The sequence below is a fragment of the Myotis lucifugus genome, unplaced genomic scaffold (assembly GCF_000147115.1).
Source record: "Myotis lucifugus unplaced genomic scaffold, Myoluc2.0 scaffold_574, whole genome shotgun sequence".
NCBI classification, from domain to species: domain Eukaryota; kingdom Metazoa; phylum Chordata; class Mammalia; order Chiroptera; family Vespertilionidae; genus Myotis; species Myotis lucifugus.
Window position 1 is genome coordinate 386141 of NW_005871622.1, and position 16143 is coordinate 402283.

At 53.2% G+C, this 16143-nt stretch overlaps 1 protein-coding gene and 1 long non-coding RNA gene across 4 annotated transcripts in view; one reads left to right on the forward strand and one right to left on the reverse strand.

The window, feature by feature from the left end:
* Positions 1–364: 364 nt before the first annotated feature.
* On the reverse strand, positions 365–1203 carry LOC106694688. The gene is made up of 2 exons (XR_001345731.2): positions 1083–1203; positions 365–795 (listed from the first exon to the last, which is right to left on the reverse strand). It is a non-coding gene; the product is annotated as an uncharacterized LOC106694688 (long non-coding RNA).
* Positions 1204–1348: 145 nt separating this feature from the next.
* The window catches only part of NPC1 (NPC intracellular cholesterol transporter 1), a 38247-nt gene continuing 23452 nt past the window's right edge, over positions 1349–16143 (forward strand). The window contains exons 1-4 of one of the 3 annotated variants that reach the window (XR_002826650.1): positions 1349–1533; positions 11034–11156; positions 12314–12420; positions 14504–14679. Coding sequence is in view for 2 of the 3 variants with exons in the window: in XM_023745724.1 (XP_023601492.1) it covers positions 1480–1533; positions 11034–11156; positions 12314–12420; positions 14504–14679 (460 nt within the window). In the remaining variant the exon portion in view is untranslated. The remainder of the gene's footprint in view (positions 1534–11033; positions 11157–12313; positions 12421–14503; positions 14680–16143) is intronic. The other 2 variants (XM_023745724.1, XM_006104459.3) reach the window with 2 other exon arrangements.

The following is a 16143-nucleotide window of genomic DNA, read 5'->3' on the forward strand; positions in this document are numbered from 1 at the left end:
TGCCGGTCCAGAGGAAAGCCCTGCAGTTGCAGTGCCCAGCCAGCCCCGCTCGGACACCTGGACACCTCGGGGCTGAGGAGGTGGGGAGGAAGGCAGTCACTGATGGAGCCCTGAGTGGAGGGAATGGCACTCTTCAGTGCTGCAGAGGGTGTTTAGTCTTTTCATTGTGAATCAGAGCCCACTGTGGGGAAAGGAGAGCCGTACCTCCATTTCTGTAACTTCAAAATGGAGATAACTGATGCTGATGAGTGATCTCAGCAACTGAAACCTGAGGGGTAATGTCACCGGAAATGCATGGGATAAACATAAGTGCACGTTCTTTTTTCTAAGAAGAGGCACGGAACAAAACAAAACAAAACACACAGAACAAGGACCTTCTTTATCTCTGTCTCTCCGGACTGCACCTAGAACTCGGAAACGGCCTCCGGCCCCACCCGCCCGGGAACTGGGTTTGGGTTCTGGGCCTCGCTCGGCTCCGCCAGCAGAGGGTGCGGTTCCAGCGCCTCCCGGGACGCGGGCTGAGCTGACCGGGTGACTCAGGGGCCTCGCCCCGCGCCTGCCCTCGCGCCCGGGCCCACAACGCCCTCCCGGTGACCGATGACCGCACGCCCCGGCCACTGCGCCGCGCCTCCAGGTGCGCGGGCCGCGCCCAGGCCGGACCCCTTTCGGGGACTGGGTTCGGAGCAGTGCTGGCTCGGACCTAGAGTCAGCACGTGTTCCGCCGAGCGGTGGGGGCCGAACCAGGAAAAAGCGTCTCCGGGACCTCCCGTTTGCTAACACCTCCTCGCCCACCATCTTCAACCAAAGAAAAGGACAAAAAGGGGAGACATGGATTTAAAGCGCGAAAACCACACACCGTTGCTACAACCCCAGAAACACTCTCCCGGCGGATTCCAGAGCTAGCGCCCAGCCCAGGCGGAGCTCAGTGGTTAGCGCCCCCGCCCCACACGCCCCGGTCCGGGCGCGCACAGGAGTCAGCCAATGGATGCGTAAATAAGTGGAACAAATCGGGTTCCCCTCTCCCTCTAAAATCAATCAACAAACAAGTAAATTAAAAAGAAAAGCCCAGAAGTTGAGCTGACCTAGTCTGAGAGGCCCTGGCCCCACTCCGCCCCCCGCGGGACGGAGCAGACAGGTGCGGAGCTGGGACTCCCGGAGGCCGCTGCGGCCGGGTCTGGTCCGCGCCCCTCCGGGCTGTGGCCCCGCCCGCCCAGCTAGGCCACGCCCCCTATAACCCCGCCCCCTCCATAACCCCGCCCCAGAGCGTCCTCCTGGCCAAGCAGCGGCGGCCCCGCCCGGAAGGGGGCGGGTCTCACGACGCCTCTTCCTTCCTGACCTGCGCGCGCAGCCCCGGCGCTGGGTCCTGCTTGACAGGTCCTGCTTTCTGTGTCCGCGGAGCCGGGACTGGGTTCTGAGGGAGCCGGACCGAGTCGAGCCGAGCCCAGCCCAGCGGAACCTCCGCAGCCCGCAGCCTGCGACATGAGTGCGCGCGGCCTGGCCCTGGGCCTCCTGCTGCTGCTGTGCCCGGCGCAGGTGAGCGACCGGGAACCGGGGCTGCGGCCGGGAACGGGGGCTGCGGCGGCGCGGCGGGGCCGGGAGTCCGGGAGGGCGGCGGGTCCTGAGGAACCACCCCGGCCGCGTCCCGGCCCCGAGGTGGAGGAGGGCGGCTCTGGGACCACGGTTCGGCCTGTTTGGCGCCCGTTCCGCTGTGGCCACCCCAGTTCTGGGTGGAGGACGTGGGGCAGGGGCGGGAGGGGAGCGGGGGCGGGAGGGGAGCGGGGGCGGGGTCCTGTGTAGCCTGACTGCCTTCCTCGTGCCGCCGCGTGCGTTCCCGCTCTGGACCATTGTTAGGCTCCTACCCGTGTGTCCCTTCTCCTCCCCAAAGAGGAAGGTTCGAGGGAGGGAAGCCAGTGCGAGGGAGGGAAGGGAGCTAAAGGCGTGAGTCAGGTGAAGCGGTAGAGCTCGTGTAGCACCGGCTGGAACAGCTGCGCGGGACCTGACAGGAGTCAGCTCGGTCTAAAGGGTGCAAGTTGCTTCTTACCAACTCTTTTCGCGTCTTTGGAAGCTGAGTCCCAGGGGCCATCAACTCCCCTGGTGGCGGGACCCGGTGGCCCAGGACCCGGGCGACCCCGTGGCCCCAGGACCCGGGCGACCCGGTGGCCCAGGACCCGGGGGACCCGGTGGCCCAGGACCCGGGGGACCCCATGGCCCCAGGACCCGGGGGTCCCAGGGTGGGCTGGTTCCCCTGGGTCAGGCCGCCTGGGCAGCAGTGCCTCGCTGCTGTGTGTGTATCTAAGTTTCCTCTTTGAAAATCGGGGCACGGAGGGGGAGTCCAAGGATCAGTGCTGGTTAAACCTGACCAGGGTGAAGAGGGACCTGGGATGCTGTGCCCTGTGCCCACCTGCCTGCAGGGGGTGGCAGTGGGTGATGAGTCGCACGGCGGGCAGACCAGGAAACCTCTCCTTCGCTTCTGTGCAGCCCTGGGGAGGGGGTCGGAGACGCGACCCAGGCAGGGTCCGGAGCCAGAGGGGCGGTGGCTCCCTCCTGGGTATGTGTATGGGGGTCCAGCCGCGTGGGCGGGGGTGCCGGTCGGGAGAAGGCGGAGAGTGGGTACCGCTCACCAGCACTGGCTTTGGGCACATTCCTATTTCTTTCTTTTTTAAAAAAATATTTTATTGATTTTTTACAGAGAGGAAGGGAGAGGGATGGAGAGTTAGAAACATCGATGAGAGAGAAACATCGATCAGTTGCCTCCTGCACACCCCCTACTGGGGATGTGCCCGCAACCAAGGTACATGCCCTTGACCAGAATCGAACCCGGGACCCTTCAGTCCACAGGCCGACGCTCTATCCACTGAGCCAAACCGGTTAGGGCACATTCCTCTTTCAAGCCTCAGTTTTTTTCTGAAGATACACAATAAACACCTCAGAGGATTACTCGCGTTATTAGGTGTGATTTATGGAGAGACCCCATTGCTTTAGTGAAAACTCCAGAGATGGCAATGATGTGCCTTAAAGAAAGTGCAGCTGTCCAACTTCCCCTGCTTAGTCAGGACCTCAGGGGCTTCCCAGGGCCCAGCAGCTTTCACTGGACAGTGAAACCCCATCGCCTGGAGGTGGTACCCCGGCTGCTGGCCAGAGGCCCTCCTAGGACTTTGGGGGTAGGTCAGAGGTTGGTCACGAGTCTCAAGTCTCTTGCAAAATGCCTGGGAGCCGGGACAGGTCTGTAAAGCTTAACTGGAAAAACTCCTATTGTGATCTCATGAATCAGCTCACTGAGTCTGCGGAGGCTCGCAGAACACTGAGCAGGTGGGGTGGGCGGGGCGGCTGTCTTCAGAATTCTGACCTCTGACAGCAGCGCGTCTGGGGTCCGTCTGAGCACTCATAACGTTCCGTCACAGAGGGACAGGCTGGCTGTCCTCTGATGGCCTCCAATACATTTTGGAGGGATTTCTCTTAATTTTAAATTTTTACAGATAATGAAATAACATTACTAGACTGAATGGTTTTTAAAAATCCTTGTAGTCATCCAAGTAATGTGTACAGCTTTGAGAAATAGGTTGTGTGTGTGTCTCTATAGATATTATATACATTTATCCTGACTATATTTTATAAGCTTTTTCTTGAGGAACAGGGAGCATAGTGAGGCCTGGGTAGGAATGAAGTCATTAGAACGGCTTTTCCTGGGCTTGGGAATGGTTGATGTTTTGGGCCGAGAGCCTTGAAGAATAACCACCTGAGGATGGCGTGAATGTGGGTGAACTTTCCCAGTCTCTCTGCCCGGGTTGCTGCTGTGATAGCTACTCTCCGAACATCAGCACTCAGGGAAAGTAGGTTTCCCTCCGGCCAGTGGGCAGCAAGAAAAGGCTCGCTGAATAGGTCTTTGTGCTCCGCAGTGTTTGTCGTGCCACCAGAACAAAGGGCCCCTCTGCTCATGGAGACAGTGTGTCCTCGGCTCCGGGGCAGCCCTGCCTCCTAAAAGGGAGGCTTCTCGGGAGTTTTAAGGGTGACACCTTCCCTCCTGCGGAAGCCTGGGTCAGAGCATGTCTCACCTGACCTCAGTGCCCCTGTCCCCCTCACACCACAGCTCTCTCCAGCCAAACAAACGACTTGCTGTCGAAACACGTCTGTCTTCCCAGGCCAGTTCAAATGCCCCATCGTCCTGACCTTGGCTCCCTGTGCCCCCAGCTAGCATGCCTTCCCTGGGAAGCTCTAAGTCTTTGTGTAAACTCCCGCAGCGGCATTTCTGCCCAGCAAACGACTGTGAATTGAAAGACGTGGGTGTGGGTCTGGCCTCCTCTTCCCAGGAGTGACCTTGGGCCAGCAGTGATCCCCGAGCCTCCGTTCCCTCCTCTGTCCACTCAGATGAACAGCTATCCCCGCTGTTAGGTGCGTGCGGAAGAGAGGGCTAGTGTTGGAACTGAACGAGTGGGTCGCCTCCAATGTGGCTGGGACGCTTGTGCGTTTCTCAATCACCAGATCATCAGGCTCTCGTGGGTTCAGGTGAGAGGGTGGGCGGGGGAGGGGTTCCGAGGCTGGCGGAGAAATGGCCCGGATTTGCACATGGTGTCTTTGTTCTCCATAACCAGTCACCAGCGGTGGCCATGCAGGTTTTCCGATGTTTGGACTGTTCCTCTTATTTTCAAGTCTTTGGAATGTTTGCTTTGGCTAGAAAACGTTAAAGAACAAACAAAACCCTCGCTGATGCAAGTGTGCTGTTGGGGAATTTCAGAGTGAAACTTTAAAATGTGTCCTTTATCTTATGACTTCCCCTCAGGCCACAGAGGAACTCAAATGACTGTCTTACACTAATTTTATAAAAGTGTTTGCTGTGGACACAGTGTAGGAAACAAAAGTAGATGCAACGAGTAAACGTGTAAATGATGCAGAGGGCAGTCTACACCAGCCCTGGGCAAACTATGGCCCGCGGGCCGGATCCGGCCCGTTTGAAATGAATAAAACTAAAAAAAAAAAAGACCGTACCCTTTTATGTAATGATGTTTACTTTGAATTTATATTAGTTCACACAAACACTCCATCCATGCTTTTGTTCCGGCCCTCCGGTCCAGTTTAAGAACCCATGGTGGCCCTCGAGTCAAAAAGTTTGCCCACCCCTGGTCTACACACTGAAGTGCTGTGTGATGTTAGCAGCCTCTATGCGTCTTATTCATAGTTGACGGGACGAAGAGTAAATACAGTGTAAAAATCACAATGCAAAGTGTGCTTAGTAAAAGCAGGAAGAGAACGCCCTAGGAGCCCATGCGTTAGCTGACCTCTGCAGGGTCACTCACCAGGTGGACAAGAGGAAACGGGAGGAAGTAGGGGGCGGTTACCGAGTTGTTACTAAAACCTGTGCACTTGAAAAGGGTGGACTTCATGGTATCTGAATGACCTCAGTGAGCCATTGGAAAATAACATCCCAGTTGACAAGAAACTAAAGGAAAAAGAGCCACCTAATTTTTGCCTAGCACTCCCATGGCTGGGGCTCGTCGATCTGGTTGATCTGCAGAGCACCTTTAAGGTAAGCGTGATGCTGTGCTGCAGATGTGGAGAGTAGGGCTCAACTTTGTCCCCGGGTCACATCCCTAGTACATGGCAGGCTGGGGCTTGAGCCTCTGTCCTTTGACTCCTGTGCGCTATTCGGGTTCAGAACGGTGGGGGTTTATTTACAGTGAGCGAGCGAAGTTGAATGTGTGTTCAGCAAATGTTCCGTGTGGCCAGTAAGGCCCTGGCGTTCGTGTGGTTTCTCCAAGAGCCGGTGATAAGTCAGGGGGATTAGCCCACCGGCCTGACCATGGCTCAGTGGCCACACTGAGTATCCCATCGGAGAAAAGCCTGCAGACAGGTACACCCCCATCCACTCCTGCAGTTTCATGTTAGTCTTTTGACTTGGGTTGTTTTTCAGACCATGGGTGCTGGCGCTCAGCAGTGTCTAATGGTATTGTTAGGGGTATGATCCTGGGTGAGTCACTTACAGAAACTGCCAGCTACTTTATCCACTCAGTGAAGGTAGCTGAGTCCATCTAAGGACAAATGTGTGACTTACACACCCATCTGCCGGTGAGCCCGGTGCTTACACAAATCACTCCTTGTTTTGTGGATGTGTTCACCCCAAGTTGCTGTAAAACAGAGTTCCAGAGATTTCCCTCAATAGAGTTCAGACCAGACAAGCCTCCACGCCAGTGTCCTGCCGTATGTGTGTGGTCCCCTCGCTGGGGCAGGGGCGTCTCTAGGTTCTGCCTTGAGCTCTACCCGTCAGGACAGGGCAGAGGGAGGGACCCAGCCCGCACTGCACCTGCCTGAGGTGGAGGAGAGTCACCTGCACTGAGAAGGTGAGCCCTGAGCCGACGGATGCTCAGCGCTGGACTGAAAAAGATGTCAATGGCACTCAAGTGGCCACGTGTATGTAGGAAGAGGGACACGTGTAGGATTGTAACGATGGGACAGCCCATCGCTGGCACATTGTCCAAATCTCATCATACACCTTATGTACCAACTGACTGGAGTTGTGAACGGTACAGCAGCTGGGGGTGGGATGGGAATAGGATGGAGCAGGTTAACTTGGTGCTCAAACCTCCATTCTCAGCACTGGTTTCCTCATTGGTGAGCCATGTGGCCTCAGAGACTCTCGGAGCCTCAATTTCCTTACCTGTGAAATGCTACAGTACTGCTCCATGGTGGGGGGCGGGGGAGGGGGGAGGCGGGCTCTGAAAAATAAATGAGAAAGAAATCACGTAACCTGGTTGACGTTTGGTAAGTGATTGAATATGAGTTACTTAATACTTTATTCATTGGGATTTTTAAAAGATATATTTTTATTGATTTCAGAGAGGACGGGAGAGGGGGAGAGAGATAGAAACATCAATGATGAGAATTTTGGATCAGCTGCCTCCTGCACTGCCCCGACTGGGGATCAAGCCCACAACCTAGGCATGTGCCCTGACTATGAATCGAACCGTGACCTCCTGTTCATAGGTGGACGCTCAACCACTGAGCCACGCCAGCGGGGGGGCGGCGGGCGGGGGGGGGGAGGCAGGATACCCTAAGGGCAGCCTGGAGGACAAGGTCCCGTTGCTGGTGTTCAGAGCTCCTCCATGTGATGAGATGCTTTCATGCAGCTTCCTACTGGAGTCCTTTTAGCAAGTTGCTGTAGTTGCTGACATTTTTTTAGCCTTTCCTAAACTATTCTTATTATTTTTAAATATGTTTTTGTTGACTTTTTTTTTTTTTTTTTTAGAAAGAGGAAGGGAGAGAGAGATAGAAACATCAGTGATGAGAGAGAATCAATGATCGGCTGCCTCCTGCACACCCTCTATTGGGGATCGAGCCCCCAACCAGAACTGAGCTCCCGTTGGATCGCGTGCCCTTTTGGCTCTGGCGGACCTCGAACATTGGTGTGCTTTTCCCTACTGGGCACAGTCCTTCCTCCCGAGTCGGTGTATTCACTGACCTGGCATCAGCACCAGGTGCTCCGTATCCTGGAAAGGCGGACACCTTGCTCCTGTTATCAGGTGCTTGCTGAGGAAGGCACGCGGGCCTGTGTGTGAGCCCTGGGTGCGCCCTGTCCCTCCATCTTGTCAGCATGTGCTGCCCTGACATCCAGGGATCGTAGGTGCATCTGTCCTCTTTGTTGACAATGTCCTGACTGCCCTCTGTGCTCTGGTGATTTGGAGACTGAAAATCCGATCGCTCAGATGCCAGCTGGGTCCTTGACGGGATACAGAGATGAGGGTGGCCTCAGTGCGGCGAGAGGAGTGAGAGATCTGGCTTGAGAACCAGCCAGGTTGGGGTAGGGTCTGGCTTGCCGTTTCTGAGGTGGGTCACTTTACCTGTGTGGTCCTCCGTCTCGTCTCTGTAAAGGGTGGTGTTTTCGTGCCAGCTTCGCAGACCCGAGGTTAAGGGAGCTGGTGAAGGCACACTCAGCAAGTGACGGGCGCTGGACTGTGCCCGGTGGGTCAGGAGGTGAAGGTGGAAAGTGGCCGTGATGGGAGCAGGGGTGTGGAGTGCAGGGAGGGGGCCGGAGGGGCATGAACTGGGAAGGACGGGGAAGGCCGGGTGGGAGGGGAGCGGATGGTAAGTTCTGGGCAGCAGAAAACCTGCGGCGGTGGCTCAGGAAGCGCCAAGTGGCAGTTGACCACATGGAGGACCACACGGGTAAAGTGACCCACCTCAGAAACGGCAGGCCAGACCCTACCCCAACCTGGCTGATTCTCAAGCCTCTGAGACATTGCCCAGGTCTGGGTGGAAGGTGCCATGAGGGCAAAGAATGGCGCCGGGCTCTGCAGGGGAGGAGTCTGGGAGGAAGAGCACAGGAGGCTGCACCAGGGAGCCTCCTGGGAGGTCGGGAAGGTGCCCCGGCTTTCGGCCCTGAGGAGCGGACACTGGTGATGTGGGGGCTTCAGAGGAAGGTTAGCTTCCTTTTGAGCACCTGGGTGGCTGGGCAGGTAGGCGGAAGTGGGATAGGGTGAGGGGTGGTTTGATGGAGGGAGAATGAAATTGGAGCAGCATTCATAGGCAGGCGGAGGTGAAGGGGCCAAGAGAGATGGGGTTGAAAATGTGGAAGAGAAGGCAGTCGGTTGGTGGAGGAAGCGCAGGAACACCACCCATCGGGGCGGGGAGATGGAGGGCAGCCTCCCACCTTTAGCTGGAAGTGAGAACAGGAAGGTGAAGGTAGAGAGAGGTTTGAGATGGAAAAGGGGCCGCCCCGAGCCCAGGGCAGCAGGGTGACACGTGTGTGCGCTTTGCACAAGGTGGGGAGTGGGAGGGAGGGTAATGTTAGAATGAGGACCTTAATTATACAGTAGATTATATTTTATTAAGACTGTTTCCCGAAACAACGATGTCCTGGTTGAATCCTGGCTCTGCCACTCTTGGACAAGTTACTTAGCCTCACTGTGCCCCGTCTCTTCATCTGTAAAATGGGTATAATAACAGCACCTCCCGCATCAGCTCATTGTGAGATTCCTTAGTTCATACATGAAGAGCAGTTCAGACCGTGCCTGGCTTGTAAAGAGCTTGTAAGTACTTTGGGCCCCACTGGCTGAGGGCTGCCTGAGGCAGAATGACTTTGGAAGCAAACCCAAGGACGCTGAGTCCAGCCCAGTGTCGTGTCCCTGGGCCCAAAGGAGCCGGTGTTTTATTTCCTTCAGGTCTCCGGAGCCTCTTTGCTGAGGTCCCACACGGCTGGGAGACGTTAGGAGTAATTCATTGGTTTGTACCGTGCAAGCCCTTCCATGTGTATTCCCTCCTGGATCTTCACACCAACCCGGTGAGGTGAGCGGTGGTGTGACCACATTCACGGGCAGAATGCTCGGCTCCCCGGGATTTGGCACCTGCTGCAGCTCGATTGGCCTTAACAAGCCGTGCCCTGAGCACCCTGCCCTGCCCTCCCCGTCCCCGCCCCCCAGATGGTGACACTCTGCTTAGAGATAAGTGATGTCCATTATGAAGCGTGATCTTTGTGAACAGGAGCACACAGCACCGGGTCATCCTTATTTCCTCTGGAGTGCTGAGTGCTGAGGAGGGGCAGTGGGCGCCAGACGCCCATCCTGCTAGTCATGCCCGAGTCACGGCTGTGGTTTGTTGGCTGGATTTCTGCCTCTCCAATGGGTGACATGCCAGAGGCCGCCCCCTTGCCCCCGCCCCCCACTCCCCACCCCCGGGCCCAGACTTGCTTGCCGTGTTGGGCTGTTGAGAATGCTGTGAGGTCCAGGGTGGGTTTCTTCTGTTTAAATGGCACGTAAATACCAGCATCGCCTGTCCCGTCCCGTCCTCGTTGGTCAGCTTTTTTGCCTTTTCAAACTTCAGTAGATGGACAATGACCTTTCAGTTGGAACCCAGAGTCTTAGAAAGAACAATACTTTCCCTAGAATTGGAAATAACTGTGATTCTTTTTGCCTAAAAATGCGACGGAATTTTGTAGCATCTTGCCAGAGGTTTGATGTGTGGTGTTTTCGAATAGTTGGCACGTCCTCATTTGTATCATTTGCATAATGAGTCGAGATAAGGATGTTCTGAAATACCCGAATGAATTCAGAGTCGAATCGTATCGACCCCTCTGGCTCCCCCACATGTGTTCCCCCGCCTCCTGCTTGATTTTTCTTTCATGTTTCCAGGTCTTCAGGGCCTGTTGTGGTATTTGTTCTCAACGCTGGGGACCACAGCACAGACTGACGGCCCCTTCGGGTGTGTGGGTCCTGTGCCCCGGCCCCAGGAGAATGCGCGGCGGCCTCGGTGCAGATTGTTTAACTTGGCTGTCCCTCCAGGCGTTTGGGAGCCCAGTCGGATGTCCTCTGTTTCCCCAGGGACAGGGGACGGCTCGCTTATGCAAGCCCGCGGCCCCGGTGGCTGGCAGGGCCGGTGGCAGCTGACCCGGTGACTCACACGGCACCTCCTCCCTCCTGAGTTCCTGCAGCCTCGTGACTCTCACATGAGGGACATGAGTGGCTCTTGAGATATCTCTACAGGAGAAGCCGTGCATTTTTCTTTTAAGATCGATGAGGTGACTTTCCTTAAAATGAGCACGTTGCTTACCGTCCCCTGACCTTAGGACAAGGGGTGTGTTGCTGCTGCTTCTTACTGAGGGCTTATTGGTGTTGGTGGTTGTGTTCTCCCTGTGAGTCATGAGGGGCTGCTGTTAATTCTCCGAAACAGAGAGGGGCTGTTCTCCCTTCCTTAGCGCTCCTCGCTCCTTACTCAGCCGTGCGGACACGGTGCCTCAGTCATCACATGCTGCCTGTCCTCGCCTGGATTTTTAGCAATTCTTAGTCATAAACGACAGCTTTCTCTTACGAACCAGTGAACTGGCAGGAATAGGAGTCGTGCAAATAGGTCGTTTCTGTTACCTCCTTCACCGCTGTGCTTGACCAGGTTTTGGGGGTGGCATTTGCTTCACTGAATTTTTTCAGGATGTTGACCTCGCAGTGCCTCTTGCTGTCACCCCTTCCCAGGTGACAGTGGGAGGTTCTGTGTGGGAGCTGAGGGCTGCTTCCTGCTGCTGAGGCCCCGGTGAACCGTTTGTGTTGGCTCCGCAGGTGTTTCCGCAGTCCTGTGTCTGGTATGGAGAGTGTGGGATTGCTTCTGGAGACAAGAGGTACAACTGCGAGTATTCCGGGCCCCCGAAGGCACTGCCGAAGGATGGGTATGACTTAGTGCAGGTAAGCCCGTCCTCTGGGCGCTGGGAACATGGATTCGAATCGGAGAGCCTCTGGGATCATGTCTGAGATACAGTGGGGCCTTGACTTACGAGTTTAATTCGTTCCGTGATGGAGCTCGTAACTCAAATTACTCGTATGTCAAATCACTGTGACGTTCGCTGCGCCAACTAGCGGTGGGGTATCTGAAGCTGGCTCGTACGTAACCCGAATTTTAGCTCGCAACTCAAAGCAAAAAATCGGCCGAGAGACGGCTCGTATCTCGAAAAAACTCGTTAGTTGGGACACTCGTAAGTCAAGGCCCCACTGGATTACTGTGCGCGGGGGTTGCGGGGAAACACCTGCAGGGTTAACTCTGCCCCGAAACCACTAGGCAGCATATGACGACAGAGGAGATAAGACGACCCAGGGGTGGGTTTTCGGGGCTAACTTCACGCCTTTCCCGTGAAGTTTCTCGCTGCAGGTCACTGTTGGGGACTGACCCTGGTGTCTCAGAGGTGCTCTTTGCACCTTCTTCCAAATGGGCTGGAAGTTAGCTTCGCCTGGTTCTGGATTTCAGGACCTGAGTGGACGAGGCAGCCACGGGGCTGTGGCTTCTTTGTCCTCCGTTCATTTAGTGGTTCCTTGGTCTTCCTCTGAGAGCCTGTGGGCTTGGCTGCTACCAGCATTCTGTTTTCTGTCGTCTCCTTCACCATCCCTGGTTCACAGAGATGTTAGGAAGAATTGGGAAAATCAAGGTGAAAGACTAGTTTAGAGGCGTAAGCATCTAAAATCAACTCGACAGGGTAGCAGGTGTTGGAGATGTTGCTCCTTCATCCAAATAGTTAAAGGCATTGACCTACCCTGGAGTGGCTCCTGGATACACAGTGAATAGCATTCTGGTCCAACGTAAATGAAAAAGCACAAGGAGAGGTAAGCTGATTGGTCAAGGGAGGAAAGTGAGCTTCCAAATAAGAAAAAAAGTTGAACTGTCCCTACTTTTGTGAATCCTTAGCTTTGAACTAGTGCATTGATGGCCTTTAAAAGAATTCTGCAAGGCCTTTGCCAAGAGGGTCTGAGCCTTGTGCACGGGAAAAGGTGGATAAAGCTGCTTGTTTCCCTGGTGATGTCTGTCTGTGTTGGACTGCGCTGCCCTGATTTCCACGCTTTCTCCCCCAAAGGAACTCTGTCCGGGGCTCTTCTTCGGCAACGTCAGCCTCTGCTGTGATGTGCAGCAGCTCCGGACCCTGAAAGACAACCTGCAGCTGCCTCTCCAGTTTCTGTCCAGGTAGGTCGGCCGCCAGGCAAGCAGGAGAAGACGGCGTTAGGTCCGCAGGTCCTCGAATAAGGCCCTTTCCTTCAATGTCATTTCTTTATAATGTCACTGAGATGCCGTAGGAGCTGAGCTCTTGTGTCTGTCAGTCACTCTGTGGTGACATTGGTTTATTGTACAGTGGGGCCTTGACTTACGAGTTTAATTTGTTCCGAGACCGAGCTCGTTAAGGAGCTCGTTAATTCAAATTACTCTGTCAACTCAAAGCAAAAAATCTGCCGAGAGACAGCTGGTATCTCAAAAAACTCGTTAGTCGGGACACTCGTAAGTCAAGGCCCCACTGTATGTGGTTTCCCTCAGAGCCATTGAGCCTGGCGAAGGCGCTGAGCAGGGCCTCCTGCACTTCTTAGCTGGCACATTCCCGTTCCTTTAAGGTTTTGTTTTATTTTGAGAAAGCAATCTTAAGACTTCCAGGAACAATGAATACTTTCTGATAAAGTAGTAATGATCAGACTTACTTTTCTTCTAGTTACTTATAGCCAGAGTTATACTTGGTTTTCCTCCGAGCTGTCTTCACCCCAAAGGGCCTCTGCAGTGTGACTAACCAGGTCCTTCCACACGGAGCCTCTGCGCCCAGAGGTTCTGCTCAGGTCCCTGACCCACACCTTCATGTGGAGTCTCTCGTCGCCCCCCTTCACCTCCCCGGGTTTGCACACGGTCTCTTCCGGGGGTGACGTGATGTGCTTGAGGCCAGGCCTCCCGAGAGCTGGCCTTGACTGTTAACAGGATTGTTCTGGCGTAGCCGGCTGGTTTTGTCAGAGTCAGTTTGCTGTCCAGGCTGTGTCTATGACCAGGGCAGTGAGAGGGTTACGTGCGAGATGTTCTTATCTAAGCTACGCAGCAGCTCTCACATGTGCAGAAGGACAAGCGGACGTGGTCTTGTCACAAGGCCGATGGGAAGGACGTATGACGTGGGGATGCTGCTCTGTGCAGAGATCTGCAGGCAAAGGGCCCACGTCGGCGTCCACCGAGGAATTTCTGTTCTTCCCAGAAGTTTAAGCTGCCGGTAAAGAGGGGAAACAGTCCCCCTTTCCAGGACGACGTGCAATTTAATGACAGATGGAAACTTAAGATCTGATTGGGCGGTATGTCCTGTGGTGCCGATGGAGCCAGCCTGGAGCGGTGACCTCGTTTCTTTAGCACCGCCCAGGGGAGGCATTACGATGTCAGAGGTAACCGCATTGTCTCCATGTTGTCAGGGTGCCAACGCTTTACCCACAGTGGAAACGAGAAGTCGCTCTGTGGAATGCCAGGCAGCTGTCAGGTCGAGGACTGTGGAGATTAAATGCGTAGCCTGGCGGGAGTTTGTAATTCGTGGAGAGTGACAAAACTGCACCAAAAGTGGTTTTATAAATGGTGCCGGTGTCCTTCCCGTTGTTGTCACGGTAACGCACAAGACTCCTGAGGGTCAGGGTGTGTGGCTCTGTCTTCACTGCACCAGGGGCTGTGAGGCCCAAACACTTCCCGAGTGGTCGCCCTCGGGTCGGAGCCGTTGTGATTATTGTGCTGCAGGTCCAATGAAGCAGTCGTTTGCAGAGAGCTGTGAGCCCGAGAGGAGAGAGAGAGCTTTTGCCACAAAACTCCACCTCAGGAGCTTAACCTTCGAGCCTGAGGCCCGCAGGCAGCTGTGGTTCTGCTCCTCCGACCACCAGTGCAGCCTCTCCTCAGGCCACGGAGTGCTCCTGGGTGAGGGAGGCCTGTGTTAGCCGGGCCTGGGGAGAGCCCTTCAGTGGGCCGTAAACTCATCACTGTCACCAGGAGGCGTTTAAGTCCCTTTAGCTTCAAGTCATGGAAAACATTTCTCTAAATTAGAAAGTGCGGAATTCAGAGACGCATCTGGACAACATAGATGTAGTAATAAGGGCCGTGTTTAGAGAGGTGTCTTTATTTTAACACGAGGGTTTAGGCTTATTTTAGTGGCTGGTGTAATGTGTCTTCATGATAATGAAATTTAAATATACTTTTCCTATTTTAAATCATCGTTTTGTTAGTCCTATTATCGGTGACATCATACAGAGTATGGTTACTTTTTCTCTAGATGTCCATCCTGTTTTTATAACCTGATGAACTTGTTTTGTGAGCTGACGTGTAGCCCTCGACAAAGCCAGTTTCTGAACGTTACAGAAACCGAAGAGTATGTGGACCCTGTTACCCACGAGAATAAAACAAACGTGAAGGAGTTACAGTACTATGTTGGAGAGAGTTTTGCCAATGGTAAGTACACTTTCAGTTATTCCTCCTTTACAATTGGTATCCGGACTGTGGATCAAGTTGTTCCTTTTTGCTGTCCTGTCAACTGTGAAAGTCACAATGTCTGTTTCATTGGCCGTGAATGCAGGTTGTTGCTGCTTGTATCCGAACCCTATTTAACAATCTCCTGAAAGAGGAGATTTGCTTTAACTGCTTCCTAACTATATGCTTCCACATGGAATTCTGAGTATGTGCAAGTTTCCTTCTGTACATTTTAGAAACAATGGAACTGTGGTTCTATTGGACATGAATTGTGTAACTCCATGAATTACTGCGAGACTGAGGAGAGGGGTGGAGAGTAGTTGGCAGAGAGGACATTTCGACTGTGAAGAAGCAGGTTGCCATGAGGGAAAGGAAGCAGGTCTAGCAATCCAGGGAGAGGGACCCCAACAACTAGAAATAATAGGACAATCTGAAAAAGACCATATGATGTTTGTTGAAAATCATTGAGATAAAGGAATTTTTTAAAAATATGTTTTTATTAATTTGAAAGAGAGCGGAAGGAAAAGGGAGAGAGAAACATTGATGGAGAGAGAAATATTGATTGGTTACTTGCCACAAGCACCCAACTGGGGATTGAAGCACCCAACTGGGGATTGAACCTGCAACCTGGACATGTGCTCTGACCAGGAATCGAACCAGCAGCCTTTTGGCTCATCCATCTGAGCCACACTGGCTAGGGTGGAGATGAAAGAATTTTGAAAGAGTAAGATTCTAGAGAAAGAGAATGAAAGATTAGAAATAGAACCACCTGGACCTATTAATGAGAAATAGTCATTTAAATGTCTAAAAGATAAGCAGCAGATCAGACACAGCTAAATAATGTGCCCAAGAATGACCTGTAAAGTAAGAGAGTAAGAATTTGACAGAGTTGTTGATTAGAAGAGCAACATACAACTTTAATTGTAATGACCAATTAAAAATATAACAAAAAATTAATAGATAAAAGTCCCACTCACAGAAGCAACAGAAAGTAAGATGCCTAGGAATAAATTTGCCAAAAGATGTGACATAAAAGACAGTCTGCTGAACAGAGAGAGGTCATTCTGAACCATGCATGTGGAAATTGATCCATGTAACAGGAGTGCTGCTACTGATTAAGGAAAGTGGCTAGTTGATAGATGAAGTGAGAGAATTGATTCCTCTATTCATCTAGTTTCTATTTTTGCTCATTATACTAAAAAATATTTAGACTAAAAATGCTAACCTTGGAAATTTTTAGAAACAAATAAAAAATCAGAGACACTAATGCTAATTAAGAGAATGGATAATATATGGGAGCATAGTCATAGTCAATAATGGAATACTTAAAACTGTTCAAATATCTGAGAGTTAGGGCATTCACATGAATGACTCTTTAAAACAGAGGTCCTCAAACTTTTTAAACGGGGCCAGTTCACCGTCCCTCAGACATTCCACACATGCTCA